Below are 16,254 nucleotides of genomic sequence, written 5' to 3'. Positions count from 1 at the left end.
AGTCACATATGTCCGAGTTAAACCAAAACTCTAATTCCACTAGGAGGGTCCAGCGATGCTCACTGCCTACCCAAACACACTTTAATAATATATCGTCTATTTTAAACCAAGTCTTTATAATTTTATATTTGGTACACTTTCCAAAGGGCCTCGTATTAATAGAGCTGCACTCCAACATTCAACATATACTAATCAAAATGACTTTATATCCTGTCATACAGTAACCCACATCAAATTTTTGTTTGATAGGTACAAAACATTCAAATTTCAAGCCAAATAGTCACAATTCATAATATACACAACAATAAAAGCAACAAATTTGTGTAGCATTAAAAGCATATTTTTAACCCAAAAACCAAAAATAAGAAAACATAAGCAACGAAATAACAAGCACCTTAGTCACTAACCTCATCTACTAGAGATAAATAGTTTCATAATGACATCCAAATCGAATGAGAACATCCAAACAAACAATCACAAAACACACATCAAAGTATCCACCAACCAATAATTAAAACATCTAATGCAAAATAGCTATATAGAGATTTCATCGTTGAAAATAACATAGCATTCATTTAATCCCTCGATGTTACAAATTATAAATGTAAACATTAATATAAATTAAGATTTTAACGTTAACTTATTTTCTCAATATACCAATTAAAATTGAATCGTATTTACCTCAAATTGTCAACTAATTATACCATTATAAGAAGCAATGTTACAATTTCAACTTTGTCACTAGGTAATGTCCCCGTGATGGGGTTTAAACCCTAGTTCAATTGCACACACAACACACACTAAATTACACCCCACCAACAATGCCACTTTCAAAGATCCTCCCCCATTTAGGCCATTCGATTGTAAGCTTTAGCCAAACGCCAAAATTGGAAACTCCCATAGTTTTATATATATGTCCACTTTCAAATAATATTTTGGCGACACATCATAGTTGAAGATGAAATAATCAGATTCCCTCATTAGACGGCAATTGATTAATTTTGTGACCCATTCATTTGCATTGTCCCTTTGTGAGGCAGAATCAACGCCATTTATGCGAATAGGTATCGATATTCATCATTATTCCTTGCACTAGTTTGATTGTTAAACATATTTTATTTGTTGAATTACATCATCCCATTAACTTGCCATAAACGAATACATGTTGAGGACTTTATATAAGATAAAAGGGTCTCTAATATCGTTATGACCGATTTATTTATTTTGCGGATACCAATAAGAATTTTCAAATTGGTAGAGGGATTCATTGAATTGATCAAGATATCAAATCATTTTACGTAGAATTTAGAGTGAACTGCAAATTTAGTATCTAGCGAATAAAGGGTGTATAATTGTGATACTTCATAAAAACAAATTACTCCATTAATGTTTTTGGACTAATGTTTAAATTTATTTAAGGTACAAAGTATTTTTTAAAAATCTTTTGGAAATATTTATTTTCTATTTTACCCTTTCAGTCGCAAGGGCAAATTTTATCATCTCTTTTCTCTAAAAGAGGTATATTAGATTTTTATTTTATTTAAAAACACATGTTAAAGAGGTTAGAAATGATTAAAATAAATTTGGTCAAATCTATCTTGGGGTTTGGAAGGAATAAAATGGAAAAGAAAGTATTAAAATTTGAAAAAGTATTTTAAATGAAGAAATAAAGTAGAATAGGTGATAAAATAGTGAAATTAATATTTCTATTTTTAGAATAAGTTATATTCTTTTAAATCAATGCCGGTGATCATTATAAAGAATTCGTAGTCAACTTGATTTAAATTCGATAAAATATGAATTTTGTAATTTTCTTCAAAATAGTAAATTCAATTTTGATATAATTACATATTCATGATGAGGCATTCAAGTAGGTGATGATTGTAGTAGTATAAGGTCTAATTGATTTTGATGACCCACGTACTAAGCCTATTGTAATTCATCGATTGCCTAGTGCTTGTCCGGTCAATCATGGAGTAATAAGGTTACCAAAAATATTTTTTAAAATATTTTGGTTATTATTATTTTCCATCATAATTATGACAAACCAAGAAAGTAATGTAAAGTGGGGGCATAAATACAGTTCGACTATATTAAATGTGGGGATCTAGTTACCAACGAGTAATTTATAATTTTCAACTTGTCATGTATTGAATCCACGTCATCTTAAACTTCTCTAAGGCATAGTACTATTTTTTTCTTCTTCTTGGAAGCCAAGTAAATTACAAAATCTTGCTCTTTAACACTCATGTCGAATATATTATATGATGGCCTAGGTCTATGGCACCATCCTTAAAATTTATAAGGTGAAAAATCTAATGACAAAGATATTTAAAAAAAAAGTGTGTAAAGATAATTGACTCAGTTGGTACGATGCTCGCCTTCAAGTAGGACAAGTTAGCTCGACTTTAGCATGTATAATTCAACTTAGATATTTATTTATGTTTGAACACTAGTACAAATTTAGACTTTAAATCAGTTTATGAGCTTTTAAAAGCCCTTATTTCATTATTGCATGTAAAACCCAAAACAAGTAAAATATAATTAAATAATTATAACCCAAAACAACTAAAATATCAAAACCTCAAAACTAATTTCCCTCATTAATTGCTAGAGCTCTGTCCTCCAACAAGGAAGAAAGTGCGAAGCATAATTGGCCCACCCATTTTTTCTATTTTATTAATGACAATAATAGTAATATCATAATTTGGTGACAGCGATACGCACAACTATAATACTTCAGCCATATAAACCGTCTTATTTTTTCATTAATTTCCCCCACTAAAATTAGTCTCATTTTTATTTACAATTTTTTTAATGTTACTTATTTATTTTTCTCTCATATTTTATTTCAATTTTATCAATTGCACCTTAAAATATGTGTATATATAAATATGACTATTTTTTTTTAATGAAATGAGTATTAGAGTTGGGGAAAGAAAAATATTTGATTACGAGCTAGACACGGGCCTTAGTAGCGAGCCGAAATTAAATGTGTTTTGGTAACCAAAATCCTAATTAAAAAGTTGGTGAGATACAAGATAATTGGGCAAATCAAACGGCGTCGAATTGAAGGTCTGCGCCAATGGAGAGAACCATGCATCAATGGAGAGGTCCCTTTTGGGAACTTCATTTTCTATCCTGCCTCAGTTTTCAAGTAGATAAGATCATAAGACTAGAAACACGTCCGGGCTTTGGCTAGCCAAAAAAACAGCCTATTCCAAGATTAATTCAATCACCTCGAATTAATCATAATTAGAAATTAAATACACATTTAAATGACTTATAAATTTATCATGAATAAACGACTACTATATTGCTTTTTCACAAGTTATTGAATTTAATTATCATATCATTGCTCTGAGGTAGTGAGCTTTTCACTACTTAAAACTTCGACAGGTAAATGGCAAGCATCTAAAAATGAAAATAGGATGAATTTCTACACCGTTACACGTACACTAGTCACTACAGGTGCCTTCGACTAAGATGCTTTAAATATCTATCGTTTTTTTAGTTTTTAACTTTAACTGGTATCAACATGACATGTAAGATCCCTCGCATCTATTTTATCAACAAATACCAAAAAAATAATGATTTGACTTTTTTTTACGTAACATCACAAAAATGATCGTATTTGATCACACTTTTAATTTGTGTGATAAACTCAAGTCAAGTTTAAATGAATAATATTTTATTGGTGGATATTTCAAATTACATAGTACTATAGGCTATGAGATCGTAAATTTTGTATAAATAGGCACATATTCCACTCCAAACTTCACTCAAATCATAAGCCACTTCAAAAAATGAAAGCAATATCCTGCCACCTCCTTCCCATCAAACCCCCCACATCCACCCCCCTTCCGCGGCTGCTGCCACCGCCAACACACATCACCCCCTCCACCACCACCACCACCACCACCACCCGCGCCATCTCCATCACCGCCCCATCCATCCCGGCCCCCGACACCAATGCCTCCGACGATGCCGTCTCCGCCTTCTGGGACTACCAGTTCCTCTTCGTGTCGCAGCGCGCCGAGACCGCGGACCCCGTCCCCCTCCGCCTGGTCGACGGCGCGCTGCCGCACGGATTCCCCTCCGGCACCTACTACCTCACCGGCCCCGGCCTCTTCTCCGACGACCACGGCTCCACCGTCCACCCCCTCGACGGCCACGGCTACCTCCGCTCCTTCCGCATCGACGCCGCTGCCGGGAGGGTCGACTTCGCCGCCAGGTACGTCGAGACCGAGGCCCAGACCGAGGAGCGCGACCGCCACACGGGAGAGTGGCGGTTCACGCACCGCGGCCCGTTCTCCGTCCTCAAGGGGGCGAAGATGGTCGGGAACACCAAGGTGATGAAGAACGTCGCCAACACGAGCGTCTTGCGGTGGGGAGGCCGCCTCTTCTGCCTGTGGGAGGGCGGCGATCCCTACGAGATCGAGCCGCGGAGTTTGGAGACTGTCGGGAGGTTTGATCTTGCCGCCGAGAGGACGGATGATGCCGGCGATGATGATGGTACGGTCAGGGCGAAGTTGTTGGACGTTGCTGCTCGGGTTTTGAAGCCTTTACTATACGGTGAGGATCGGATTTTTTTTACTGTTTATAGCACTAATTGAACACTTTTGTAGTAATGTTTTATTTAATTTTGTTATGCATGTAAGGTGTAAAATTATGTGCACTAATGTGTGTGGGAATCAATGGTGCAGGGGTGTTCAAGATGCCTCCCAGGAGATTGTTGTCTCATTACAAAATTGATGACAAGAGAAATAGATTATTAATAATGTCATGCAATGCCGAAGATATGCTACTTCCACGTAGCAACTTCACTATTTTCGGTAAGTTTTTGTGATTTTCTCTTTATAACCGCGTAATGATGAGAAATACAAGAATTTTGCATTAAAATCATCTATAGATAGACCTTTATACTTTAGAGTTATTGGTTCTTAAAATCGTAAATTTTTGACTAAATTATGATATTTTTAGTGAATTTTAAATTGGTCTAAAATATTATTTACGTCGGCTACCCACGTATATTTAGTTTTTGCCGAAAATATTTTATTTTGGGTTGGTTTGATAAATTACAAACAGAATGTAAAGTTTGTAATATTTTAGAAGTTTATGAGAAATATCAGAATTTTACATTTACAAATGGATTCTAATTATTTTTTAAAAAAATTCTTTAATCTATTTCCTTTTCCTATACATATTATAAGTTGTTTCATTGCAGCTTTGTGAGTCACATGTATTATAGATAGACTGCAAATTTTGAAATGAAATAGTAGATGTTTTTATTGTTACTTGTCTACTTCGGTTTCCTAATTGATACAATCGAGGACTACGCTGATTAGTGGTTATTTGTTGGTAATATTCAAGAATGATAATATTGGTTGTTTTAATTGTTTGTAATTTTCAAGAATGACAATATTGGGGTTTTGTCGGAGAAAACGAGATTCAACATGTTAGCCAGGTGATTTAGGTGAAAACAACAGATCCAATTAATTATGTATTTAAGATGGATACATATTCCGAAATTATGCCATGTTGAAGTATTATTATCCTTTTTTGTTTTATATGCATTATAGATAGTCCAATCTCTAGCGTTCATTTTTTGAGGATAGGTAATTCAATTTCATTTTATGGTTTATTTTTTCAGAATATGACTCCAATTTTAAGCTGCTGCAAAGCCAAGAATTCAACATCCCTGATCACTTGATGATCCATGACTGGGCCTTTACAGATTCTCATTACATATTGTTTGGAAACAGGATCAAGTTGGATATTGCTGGTATGCCTTTTTTCCTTTATTTATGAAAACATTAGGTTTGAACTACTTCCTAAATTGACATATACATACACTCAATTCGATTCTTAGTGAGAAATGATTTGTACCAAAAATTAACATCTATAGAGGAATCATGTATATGTCACCTCGTATTATATTTCAAAAAGTGTCGCAATCGTCCTAAATTGCACATAAAATGACAAATAGCAAACATAGTACTTACATGGAATCATACTAAAAGAATCATTCTATAAAGACAAATTAATCATTATTAATAATTCTATAAAAATACACTCCAAAGTCCAAACTAATATTCTATGGACATCAACTTGGTTATTTTAAAATAATTATATGTTTATATAATTTATACTTATTATGAATGTAGGTTCAATGACAGCATTATGTGGATTTTCTCCAATGATATCGGCATTATCGGTAAATCCAAGCAAGACAACTTGTCCAATTTATTTACTTCCAAGATTTGAAGACACTAAATCTAGGGATTGGAGAGTTCCAATTGAAGCACCTTCACAAATGTGGGTTCTTCACACTGGAAATGCATTTGAAGAGAAATATGAAAATGGAGATCTTCATATTCAGATCCAAGCTAGTACTTGTTCCTACCAATGGTTCAATTTCCAGAAAATGTTTGGTAATTTTCCTAATTTACAATTAAATCAATAACATGTAGTACTATATGTATTTATTTGGGTGCTGAAATTTTTGTTTTATTTACTAATGTGTCACAGGATATGATTGGCAGACTGGTAAATTGGACCCTTCCATGATGAACTTGAAACGAGGCCAAGAAACTTTGCTACCTCACTTAGTCAATGTAAGTACTATTTATTTTGACTTTTGAAATGGATTAAAATTGTGAAATGAATAATGTGTAAATTCTAAATCTATAATAATTGATGCAGGTTAGTATAAAATTGGACGTGGATGGGAATTGCCAAGATTGCAGTGTAGATAACCTGGCTGAGTGGAGCAAACCGACGGATTTTCCGGTGATAAATCAGGAATTTTCCGGCGGCCGAAACACTTACGTCTATGCAGCTTCCTCCTCCGGCTCGCGCCAAGCCTTGCCGCATTTCCCGTTCGACACAGTGGTGAAGATGAACACGGCCACCAAAGCCACCCAAACTTGGTCTACCGGCCGCCGTAGATTCATCGGAGAGCCGGTATTCATACCGAAAGACAGCGGTGGTGGTGAAGACGACGGCTTTCTTCTCGTAGTCGAGGTGAGTTATTGATTTATTTATATATTTATTTATAGTGAAATGACTCAAATATTTTACTTATTTGTGTGTATTGAATTTTTTATCAACTAAATTGACTAAATTGTGTTTCATCGTTTGTGCAGTATGCGGTATCTACACAAAGATGTTATCTTGTGATTTTGGACCCTAAACTTATTGGCAAAAGGAATGCTCTAGTGGCAAGGTTTGAAGTCCCAAGGCATTTGAATTTTCCTCTTGGATTTCACGGATTCTGGGCTCCTACGTCCCCATCGGAGCGCCACGTGTCATCCCCTACAAGGAATCTAGAATTTTCTCATGAATGTATTGGAGCGACCTAATTGTAATATGGTAAATGAAAAATAGGTGCAAATTATGACGGAGATGCTAGAGTAGTAAAATGGTCATATTTAGAACTTTGTTTATGAACATTGGTTTAGTGAATGTTATGTTCGTTTTCTCTGTAGTCAATGTTATATGAAATGATATCTTTATTTAAAATATGTGCATTAAAAAATATATGCATTTAAAATGTTGCTAGAATTAATTCACAATTGTTAAAGTAAGTGACACAAAGAGTAGGATAGTTAATGTATTGTTAGTGGATAATGTGACTCATATTATTTTTGGTGTTTAATGTCGGACGGACGGAAATTGCAAAATTGTTGTAAATAAGTTGATGTATAAGTGTAATTTATAAATAAGTTGATGTATATGCGTAATAAATTGAAGATAACTTTTCATACAAGGAAATGCCTATACATATTTTGAACAAAATTATGGAAATACAGGCATTTACAACTTAATGTGTGATGGATGGAAATTGCAAAATAGGACTTTTATTGTGAGACGAAGAAATATAATGTATCGAATAAAAGTTATCTGTATCATTTGCTATTAAAAATACTCATTAATGTGCAGTAATTAATTCTCCAAATTTAAGTGATTTAACATGAACTTCATCTCACCAGACTAATAATCATAACCAGGCTATCAAACATGATCTTTTAATAAAATACTTGTACTAGTTATTAGCTCATCAATTGTTAAAGGACCTCTTGTGTAATTCGGAAGGTGTAATTGATTCCGAGTACACCTTCATTCCTAGCACTTGCAAGGTGCTCGAAACAATTCCTAGCACAACTTGCCTGCTCGATAATATTTCCTAGCTCTTGGAAGGTGCTTGGAAAATTCCTAGCACAAATTATCTGTGCTCGAATTATTTCCTAGCACTTGGAAGGTGCTCGGAAAAACCATGATTTTTTTTCAAAACCAGATCTAGATCTGGCTTCTTCCATTTTACTTCTTCCATTTTCTCTCCAGCTCGTTTCTTCAGGTTATCCTACATATTTTCAATCTCACCTTGTTATTTCTTCGAATCATAGTAGTCTCTTTGCCCGTTGCCATCTCGCCTCATTATCTTTTTGTTATCTAAAGGTATAATTTATATTTATTAGTTACTCTCTCTAACTTCTACGTTAAATAATCTAAAATATTGTTATATCTGTTTTAATATATATTAATTTATGTTATAGGATAGTAAAATGGATAAGTTACTAATATATAATGAACTTACCTATGAAAATAATAGATTAGCTAACTTAAGAATTTTAATAACTTGAAATAATATTTTTACTCAAGTAATGTTTTGATGATCAAGTGTAATTTTTATTTGCTAATTATTCTCTCTAAACTTTTTGTTAATTTATTGAAAGTATTATTTTTTTTCTTTTGATTTCATACTACAGGATAGTGAAATAGATAAAATTCTTGGACGAGAATGGATGTATGAGAGAAAGCATCCCACCGGAGAATTCAATCGTGACTTTATCGACGGGTTAGATATGTTTATGAATTTTGCTATGTCATTTCCCTCTAAAATGGATGGTTCGAAAATTAGATGTCCATGTAAACATTGTGATAATAGCAAATTTTTTTCTACTGATACGGTGAAAGAGCACCTTGTGAGAAGGGGGTTTACTCCAAATTACTATGATTGGAGATTTCATTTCGATGTGGAAGCGTCATCCAGTTCAATACCGGCTGAACCTATGCATTTCGATCCATCATCGGATCCATACCAACATATGGTACACAATGCATGAGGACAGACAGCCATTCACGAGCCTTATCATTTCCAGGCGCAACATTCCGAACAATATGACCCGCCTACTTACATGCCAGAATCCCCCACTAATGAGTCGCAACAATTCTATAATTTATTAGAAGCGTCTCAGGCCGATTTGTGGGCGGGTTGTGATTATCCTGAGCTGTCAACAAATGCTCGACTGATGACTATGAAGTCTGAACATCGAATGTCTCAATGAGCTATTGACGAATTGTGCCAATTTATGGAGGAGCGCCTGCCGAAACCAAACCGTATGCCTAGTAGCTTCTATAAGTGCAAAAAAAACAAATGCAGGCCTTAGATATGCCGGTTCTTAAGATAGATTGTTGCAAGAGAGGGTGCATGATCTACTGAAGGGAAGATGAGAACTGAACTGAATGGTGCTCAATTGTTGGACTTTCATGTTCTTGATAACCCAAATGGTGCTCAATTTTGTTTGAAAAAAATAGTTTTTGTTTGAAAATGACAATAATGTTTGGCGATATATGTGATGTCAAAATTACTATATTATTTTTCCTTCCTACATGGCTACTGAAAAGTACTAATCACATGCTTCTTTCTGTATTGTCTTCATGATTTTTTTGTAGCACTGATTCCATAAAACGAGCATCTCAGATCTTAAGTCAGATTCCTTGAAAAGCAACTGGTGCATATAGTCAGTCAGGTAACATATGGAGAATGAGAGAGGGAGGATAGATGATTTTGAATATTAAACTCAAACTCAAACATATTAATGTTTATGTTTCTTCAAGAATAGGGTGCCATAAATCATGAGTTTGTTAAATATGGTTATATATGATGGTGGACAATGTTTATTGAATTTAAATTCATTTCTACTTGTCTGAGGTTGTTATAACAGCTCTGAATTTAAAGTCAATTCTACTTGGCTATTGTAGTTATTTAATTCTAGAAATGAGAGGGTCATCATTGGGACGCTCAACTACACACTCCAATGACTTACCACCACTTGGTACTTTAGAGTTATTGGATGAGAACAGTGAAGGAGAACATTCACCCGGTGATAGCATTGAAAGTGGGGCAAGGGCAAGTACTAATAATGCAAAAAAGTCAAAAAAAGATGGATATAAGAGGGACGCAAGAGGGCGCATATATGTACACCTTAGAGGTGATAAGTACGTGCTCGCATAATTTTATGCACTCAATATATTATTTGAAGCTACTAATTGTATATTAATTTGCAGATTGTGTCCGACTGGTGTAGTGGCCAACATATGCAATAAGGCTTTTAAGCACATAGTTGACCCGGGAGCATACAGCCAAGCAACGCTTTCGGATGAATATATTGAACATTATTGGAAAGAATTTGAGGTCAAATTGTGCATTTTATATTTATAACTCAATTATCATATATTATTTAATACTTTATTATTTTGCTGAAAGATGCCAACTGTGAAGCTTATGATCAGGTGGAATGCAAGAAAGCTTTTCACAGTCAATGCAAAGCTAGATACGGCGATATCATGGGTTATAAGAAAAAGACAATGAAGAAACCGGCCTACTTCACGGATGACCAGTGGACGAAATGCACCGATGCCTGGAATCTTCCTGAGAATATCACGGTTTCTGAGAGGTGCTCGAATAATTGAAGACAGGGGCGGGAGAAAGCCTTTGGAACACATTGTAATGGCTGTATTCCATTTGAAGAGACCGTTGAGAAAATGGTAAAATTTATATTTTTCTAGTTTAATTTTTACTTTTTAGTTATTTTTAAAATCCTTTTTAATGTTGTTTGCAGACTGAGGAAAACAACGGGATAATACCTCCATTTGTAGATGTCTTTGGTAAGACCCACACGTTCAAAACAAAAGATTCACAAGGGATGGTTTCGCAAAACGCCACTCGGATTAATGTAAGTTTCATTCTCATATTCTACTTACTTGGTGAGCCTCCTGATTAGCTCGTTTCTATTTGATAGTAACTGTGTCATTTCTGGTAATGGTTCAATGGGGAACTTAAGATTTGATCGAATTTGCAATTTGAATGGTTTTTTAGATATCTTATTGTTATTGTTGACCCTTCTCCTTGAGTTATAGGTTACACAACACAGTATACTATACTACACTAAATTAATTCCCCTCTCCACTTTGCTGTATGAAGTGTACATATGAGATTATTCATTGCCTGTCACATTAAAAGGTCATGATAACCTTGCCATATCTCACAGCGAATCCATACATGAATCATGAAAACTCCTGATGTGTATATAGAAACTGCAATGTTTAAATACACCAAAGTTACTGCTTATTTTCTATGTTGCTGCTTATTTACTGCTGCTTAAATCCATACATGAATTGCTGCTTATTTTCTATGTTGCATTTACTAGTTACTTGGTCTGGATTGTCTATACTCTGTAATTTGTATAATTCTCAAAGTTCAATGTTTTAATACAGAAATGCTGCAACATCTGCAATTCTGAGTGTACATGAAATTTGACTGTTGCCTCTGCCCTAAAATTCTGATTTGACTATTGTCTTGCTGAGCATTTTCAAACTTTAGATTACTTATGATTATACATGAAGCATAATCCAATTAGTTAGTCCACCATCTGTTGTTGCCTCTTGTTCAATCAACATGATAACATGCTGCATTGCACTATTGAAGAGAAAGTTGTGAAACAGTTTGTTTGTTCGCGTGCTTGTGATAGTATCTAATTTGTGTTTGCTTGTTGGAAGAATGATATTATGAGAAGGGCCGAAGAATTAAGAGCCGAAGGGATAGACAATCCAGATAAAGATGCCATCTTCTTGGAGCTTCATGGTAAGGTGAAGAAGAGAAAGCAGATTCCCGGTGCAGGAAGTGTAACAAAATTATACTTCCCGTCAGCTACTTCAACATATGCATCTGGACATTCGATAGGCAGCGACCCTAGGAAGATGGACGAGCTCTACGAGCAACGACTTCAAGAAGAACGGGAGCGAATGGAAGCCCAAATGGAAGCCCGGATGGAAGAGAGAGTTAGAAAGATAGAAGAAGCGTCGGAGAAGAAAATGGAATTGATGAAGGAAGTCGGAGAAGAAAATTGAATTGATGAAGGAAGAGTTTGAGAAGAAAATGGAATTGATGAAGGAAGAGATGCAAGAACACCTTCAGACTTTATTTACTGAAAAATTGAAAAATTTGGGTAAACTATAGATATAACTTGAGCATTTTGACTCATGATATTGTGAAACTCTTTAATTCGTGTCTGTGAAACAATTTTATTCTCATCAATCCATTGGGTATTTTAGTTTGATATATTATTCTTACTTTTAGTTTAATGCTATTTTGATTTCATTGAATTAACAATTTAAAATGAAGCTATAATAATAATAATAATAATAATAATAATAATAATAATAATAATAATAATAATAATAATAATATAATAATAATAATAATAATAATAATAATAATAATAATAATAATAATAATAATAATAATAATAATAATAATAATAAAATCAAACAATCCGAGGACATGAGTGCTCGGACAATTACATGGCAGAAGTATCCCTTTCCTAGCACAAGCTAAGATGTGCTAGGATTCTCGAATGGCAATACTTCCGAGCACACGCTAGTGTCAAAATATACAAGGGAAGAAATCATGTCAAGAAATCAAGGGAGGAAATCAGGGAATATCACCTAATTGATATGGTGATTGATATGATAATATGTAATTTAGAATAGATTGATTTATTCCTCACTTAGCCGTATTCTTCCTCTATAAAAGAAGAATACTTGTACACAAATTTCTATACTGAAATAAGAGAAAAATAGCAATCTTCTTCTCTGCATACAATGTTTAGCCCTTCTTGCTCTACCTCTCTCGATTACCATCGTTAAGATGGTATCAGAGTAGGTGTGAGACTCAGAAAAAAATTCATCACCGTCCCGGGCATACCTTTCCCGACCTTTGTTAACCTACAAAAACCAACAAATATGTCAGATTCCGACGAGCCCAAAAATGAATCCACAGAAACCACCCAAATATCAAACACAGCTTTTCCTGCACAGATTGTTGCACAACTTATAGAACTCTTAAGGCTAGGCTTCAGCCAACCACCAAAAACACCATCAATACCAACTCCACAACCAACCCAAACATCAACCCAATCCACTGCCCAGCCGGAATCATTTGGGGAAATTCACCTCTCGGCCAAATTGGATGGAGATAATTACTCCTTCTGGGCAAATTTAATGGAAAGGGCGATTGGAGGGAAGGGCCTAACTTCTCACATCTCTGGAGTTTCAAGCCCTCCCTCAACCGATGACCCAAATTATCCAAGATGGCAGCAAAGGGATCACTGCTGCTTCAACTGGATCATCAACAACATCGGTGCCAACTTGATGAGCGAGGTATCTCAGTATGCGACAGCCCGAGACCTATGGGAGGGACTAGCTATCACATACGGGAGTGGCGTCGATCCCTTCCAAGTCAGTGACCTACACAGACAGGCATATGGAATAAAGCAAGGAAATATGTCATTAGAGGCTCTCTGGACCAAATTCCAGGACCTCTGGATCTCAATTGATGCAAAGGATCCAAATCCTATGGATACTCCTAGTACAATTGAGAAATACAATAGAAACACACAAAGTCATAGACTATACCAATTTTTATGGGCATTGGATGAAAAATATGATACAGTGAAGAGAGAACTATTGAATAAAGATCCCTTACCAGCTGTAAGGGAGGCTTACGGGATTATCAGAAGAGAATCGGCGAACGAGAAGGTCATGAAGACCAGTGAGCCGAAGGAGTCCGGAGTCGGAATTGGTCTCGGGGCTTTTGACCGTAATCGTCCAGCAACCAACCCACCGCATCGCCTTCCGGCCAACCGAAAAGGAGACGACGACAAGAGCAAACTTTCTTGTAGTCACTGTGGCGGAAAGAAGCATACCCGAGAGACATGCTTCTTGATTCACGGATATCCGGAGTGGTGGGAGGAGATGAAGAAGGCACGCCAGCAACGGAGTCGCGGCGAAGGACGGGCGGCGATAGCCACTGTAGTCGGAGACCGAGCTACCCACGTCGATTTCACGACGGGCAGCAATGGTGCTCCAAACCCAAATATCGTTCGAGATGAGGACAAGGCAGTGGCAACAGTGGCTAGGGTGTGGAGCTCCGGAACGGAGGCGACAGGAGGCGAGGCGGCTAGGGCTGAGAGCTCGGAGAAGGCGGCGGCCCAAAATGAAATGACTAGAGTTTGGGCGAAAGGTAAAGGGGGATTCAATTTGAATCCCTCTAATATTCTGGATTCCAATTTTTTACCCCATTTTATTAATAATTCCAATCATGATTATTTATTGCCTTTTGGTCCCTCGAGTTCTGTTATATGCTTAGAAGAACCTCACATTCTCAACTCATCCATACCCTGTCACAATTCCTTCAAGGCCTTAGCTAATTCATCAACCTCCGAGATTGGGGAACGAGATCATGATTGGATTTTTGACTGTGGGGCGACAGATACTATGTCTTTCGACCGATCTGGTTTTTTAAATATCACAGAATCCAGAAAATCCTTTGTTCAAACAACCAATGGGGAATTAGCGCCGGTCCAAGGGTCCGACACCGTTAATATCTCTTCTACACTTCGCTTGTCCAATTGCCTCTATGTCCCGTCATTATCTCATAAATTGCTATCAGTGAGCCACGCAACTCGGGAACTCAATTGTAAATTACTGATGCAACCTCACTTATGTTTATTACAGGATACCCGGATGGGGATGACAGTTGGGCGTGGCACTGAGCGGCGCGGGCTGTATTATGTAGATGAGGTGACTCAACAAAGTACTGCATTGTTATCTCATGGGCTGACTGAAAGACAAGCCTGGCTTTGGCATCGCCGGTTAGGGCACCCATCTATAGGATATATGCGTATGATTTTTCCTAAGATTAATTCATTTTTTGCTATGAACTGTGAGACTTGTTTTTTGGCCAAGAGCCACAGACATCCATTTCCTTCAAATAATACTCGAGTGGACACTCCTTTTTCTTTATTTCATTCTGATGTTTGGGGTCCTGCACCCGTTACCGGGGGTTTGGGTATTCGTTATTTCTTGTTGTTTGTAGATGATTATTCACGTATGACTTGGGTTTATTTTTTAAAAACAAAATCAGATGTTTTTGAAAACTTTATTCAATTTTATACACTTATACAAACTCAATATAAAAAAACCATCCAAATCCTTAGATCTGATAATGGGGGGGAGTTTGTTAACTCTGCAATGCAGAACTTCTTTCGGGAAAAAGGGTTAGTCCATCAGACCACTTGTCCACATACACCTGAACAGAATGGGGTAGCTGAGAGGAAAAATAGATATATCCTAGAAATAACACGAGCTTTTCTCATCGAACCAAAAATCCCTAAATCCTTCTGGCCCGAAGTCATTGCCACTTCTGTCTACCTCATTAATCGTCTTCCAACCAAAATCCTCAACTTCAAAACTCCTCTCGAAATCCTAGCTACACAAACATCAATACCATCATCTCTTACCTTGGAACCCAAAGTGTTTGGATGTACAGCTTTTGTTCATATTCCAAAACAAGAACGATCCAAGTTCACCATGCGCCATTAAGTGCGTCTTCTTGGGATATGGGAAAAGTCAGAAAGGGTATAGGTGCTATGACCCAAAAACCAGAACCTTATACACTACCATGAATTGTGATTTCGTTGAAGGAGAATATTTTTACAACCAATCCGAGAGTCAGGGGGAGATCTAATTAGACAAACCAACAGATGACTCGCTTGATTGGTTGCCTTCCTATACACCAAACCACACTTCGAGCCTAAGGGAAATCAACTCAGGGGGAGAAGCCTGTCGGGACTCTTGTGAGGAAAATCAACTGCCTAGTCCAAGCCCAAGCCCGACCACTAAAGTCGATACTCCTGAACAGAATGATGATAACAACGAGACACCAATTCCTACTATACAGAACGAGGCGCTCAGTGACATTCAACATCTGCCAGACCCGCTCTTGGATCCTGAGGTAACAGGTTCTGATAGTATTCCTCAAGATAGTATGATTATTGTAACTAATATAAGGCAGGAAGAGGAGATTATCCGAAACAGTGAAGAAAGAGGAAATGACGGAGATACCGG

At 36.4% G+C, this 16,254-nt stretch overlaps 3 protein-coding genes across 3 annotated transcripts; all 3 read left to right on the top strand.

Moving 5' to 3' along the window:
• Positions 1 to 3,806: 3,806 nt before the first annotated feature.
• LOC125219920 (carotenoid cleavage dioxygenase 7, chloroplastic) lies at positions 3,807 to 7,489 on the top strand. Its single transcript, XM_048122011.1, has 7 exons — positions 3,807 to 4,575; positions 4,707 to 4,835; positions 5,654 to 5,785; positions 6,168 to 6,434; positions 6,532 to 6,617; positions 6,706 to 7,026; positions 7,149 to 7,489. The coding sequence occupies exons 1-7, from the start codon at positions 3,807 to 3,809 to the stop codon at positions 7,362 to 7,364; spliced, it is 1,920 nt and encodes a 639-aa protein (XP_047977968.1). The 3' UTR covers positions 7,365 to 7,489.
• A 2,574-nt stretch (positions 7,490 to 10,063) lies between these two features.
• Positions 10,064 to 10,758, top strand: LOC125221394. The gene is made up of 3 exons (XM_048123512.1): positions 10,064 to 10,284; positions 10,354 to 10,480; positions 10,579 to 10,758. The coding sequence occupies exons 1-3, from the start codon at positions 10,064 to 10,066 to the stop codon at positions 10,756 to 10,758; spliced, it is 528 nt and encodes a 175-aa protein (XP_047979469.1).
• Positions 10,759 to 10,763: 5 nt separating this feature from the next.
• Positions 10,764 to 12,195, top strand: LOC125221393. The gene is made up of 3 exons (XM_048123511.1): positions 10,764 to 10,833; positions 10,908 to 11,021; positions 11,845 to 12,195. Exons 1-3 carry the CDS (start codon positions 10,831 to 10,833, stop codon positions 12,193 to 12,195), a joined length of 468 nt encoding a protein of 155 aa, XP_047979468.1. The 5' UTR covers positions 10,764 to 10,830.
• The last annotated feature ends 4,059 nt before the right edge of the window (positions 12,196 to 16,254 follow it).

Source organism: Salvia hispanica, chromosome 4, assembly GCF_023119035.1.
Source record: "Salvia hispanica cultivar TCC Black 2014 chromosome 4, UniMelb_Shisp_WGS_1.0, whole genome shotgun sequence".
Classification (NCBI taxonomy): domain Eukaryota; kingdom Viridiplantae; phylum Streptophyta; class Magnoliopsida; order Lamiales; family Lamiaceae; genus Salvia; species Salvia hispanica.
Note: the sequence above shows the minus strand (reverse complement) of the source record. Positions and strands in the feature narration are given on the sequence as shown.

What these genes read in the sequence shown, in the direction of transcription:
- LOC125219920 (XM_048122011.1), top strand. Translation starts at nt 3,807, where the DNA reads ATGAAAGCAATATCCTGCCACCTCCTTCCCATCAAACCCCCCACATCC. An exon ending in GATCAAGTTGGATATTGCTG is followed by an intron (nt 5,786 to 6,167) that starts GTATGCCTTTTT and finishes TTATGAATGTAG; the next exon opens with GTTCAATGACAGCATTATGT. An exon ending in CAATTTCCAGAAAATGTTTG is followed by an intron (nt 6,435 to 6,531) that starts GTAATTTTCCTA and finishes AATGTGTCACAG; the next exon opens with GATATGATTGGCAGACTGGT.
- LOC125221393 (XM_048123511.1), top strand. An exon ending in AAAACGCCACTCGGATTAAT is followed by an intron (nt 11,022 to 11,844) that starts GTAAGTTTCATT and finishes GCTTGTTGGAAG; the next exon opens with AATGATATTATGAGAAGGGC.
- LOC125221394 (XM_048123512.1), top strand. Translation starts at nt 10,064, where the DNA reads ATGAGAGGGTCATCATTGGGACGCTCAACTACACACTCCAATGACTTA. An exon ending in GTACACCTTAGAGGTGATAA is followed by an intron (nt 10,285 to 10,353) that starts GTACGTGCTCGC and finishes ATTAATTTGCAG; the next exon opens with ATTGTGTCCGACTGGTGTAG. An exon ending in ATTATTGGAAAGAATTTGAG is followed by an intron (nt 10,481 to 10,578) that starts GTCAAATTGTGC and finishes GCTTATGATCAG; the next exon opens with GTGGAATGCAAGAAAGCTTT.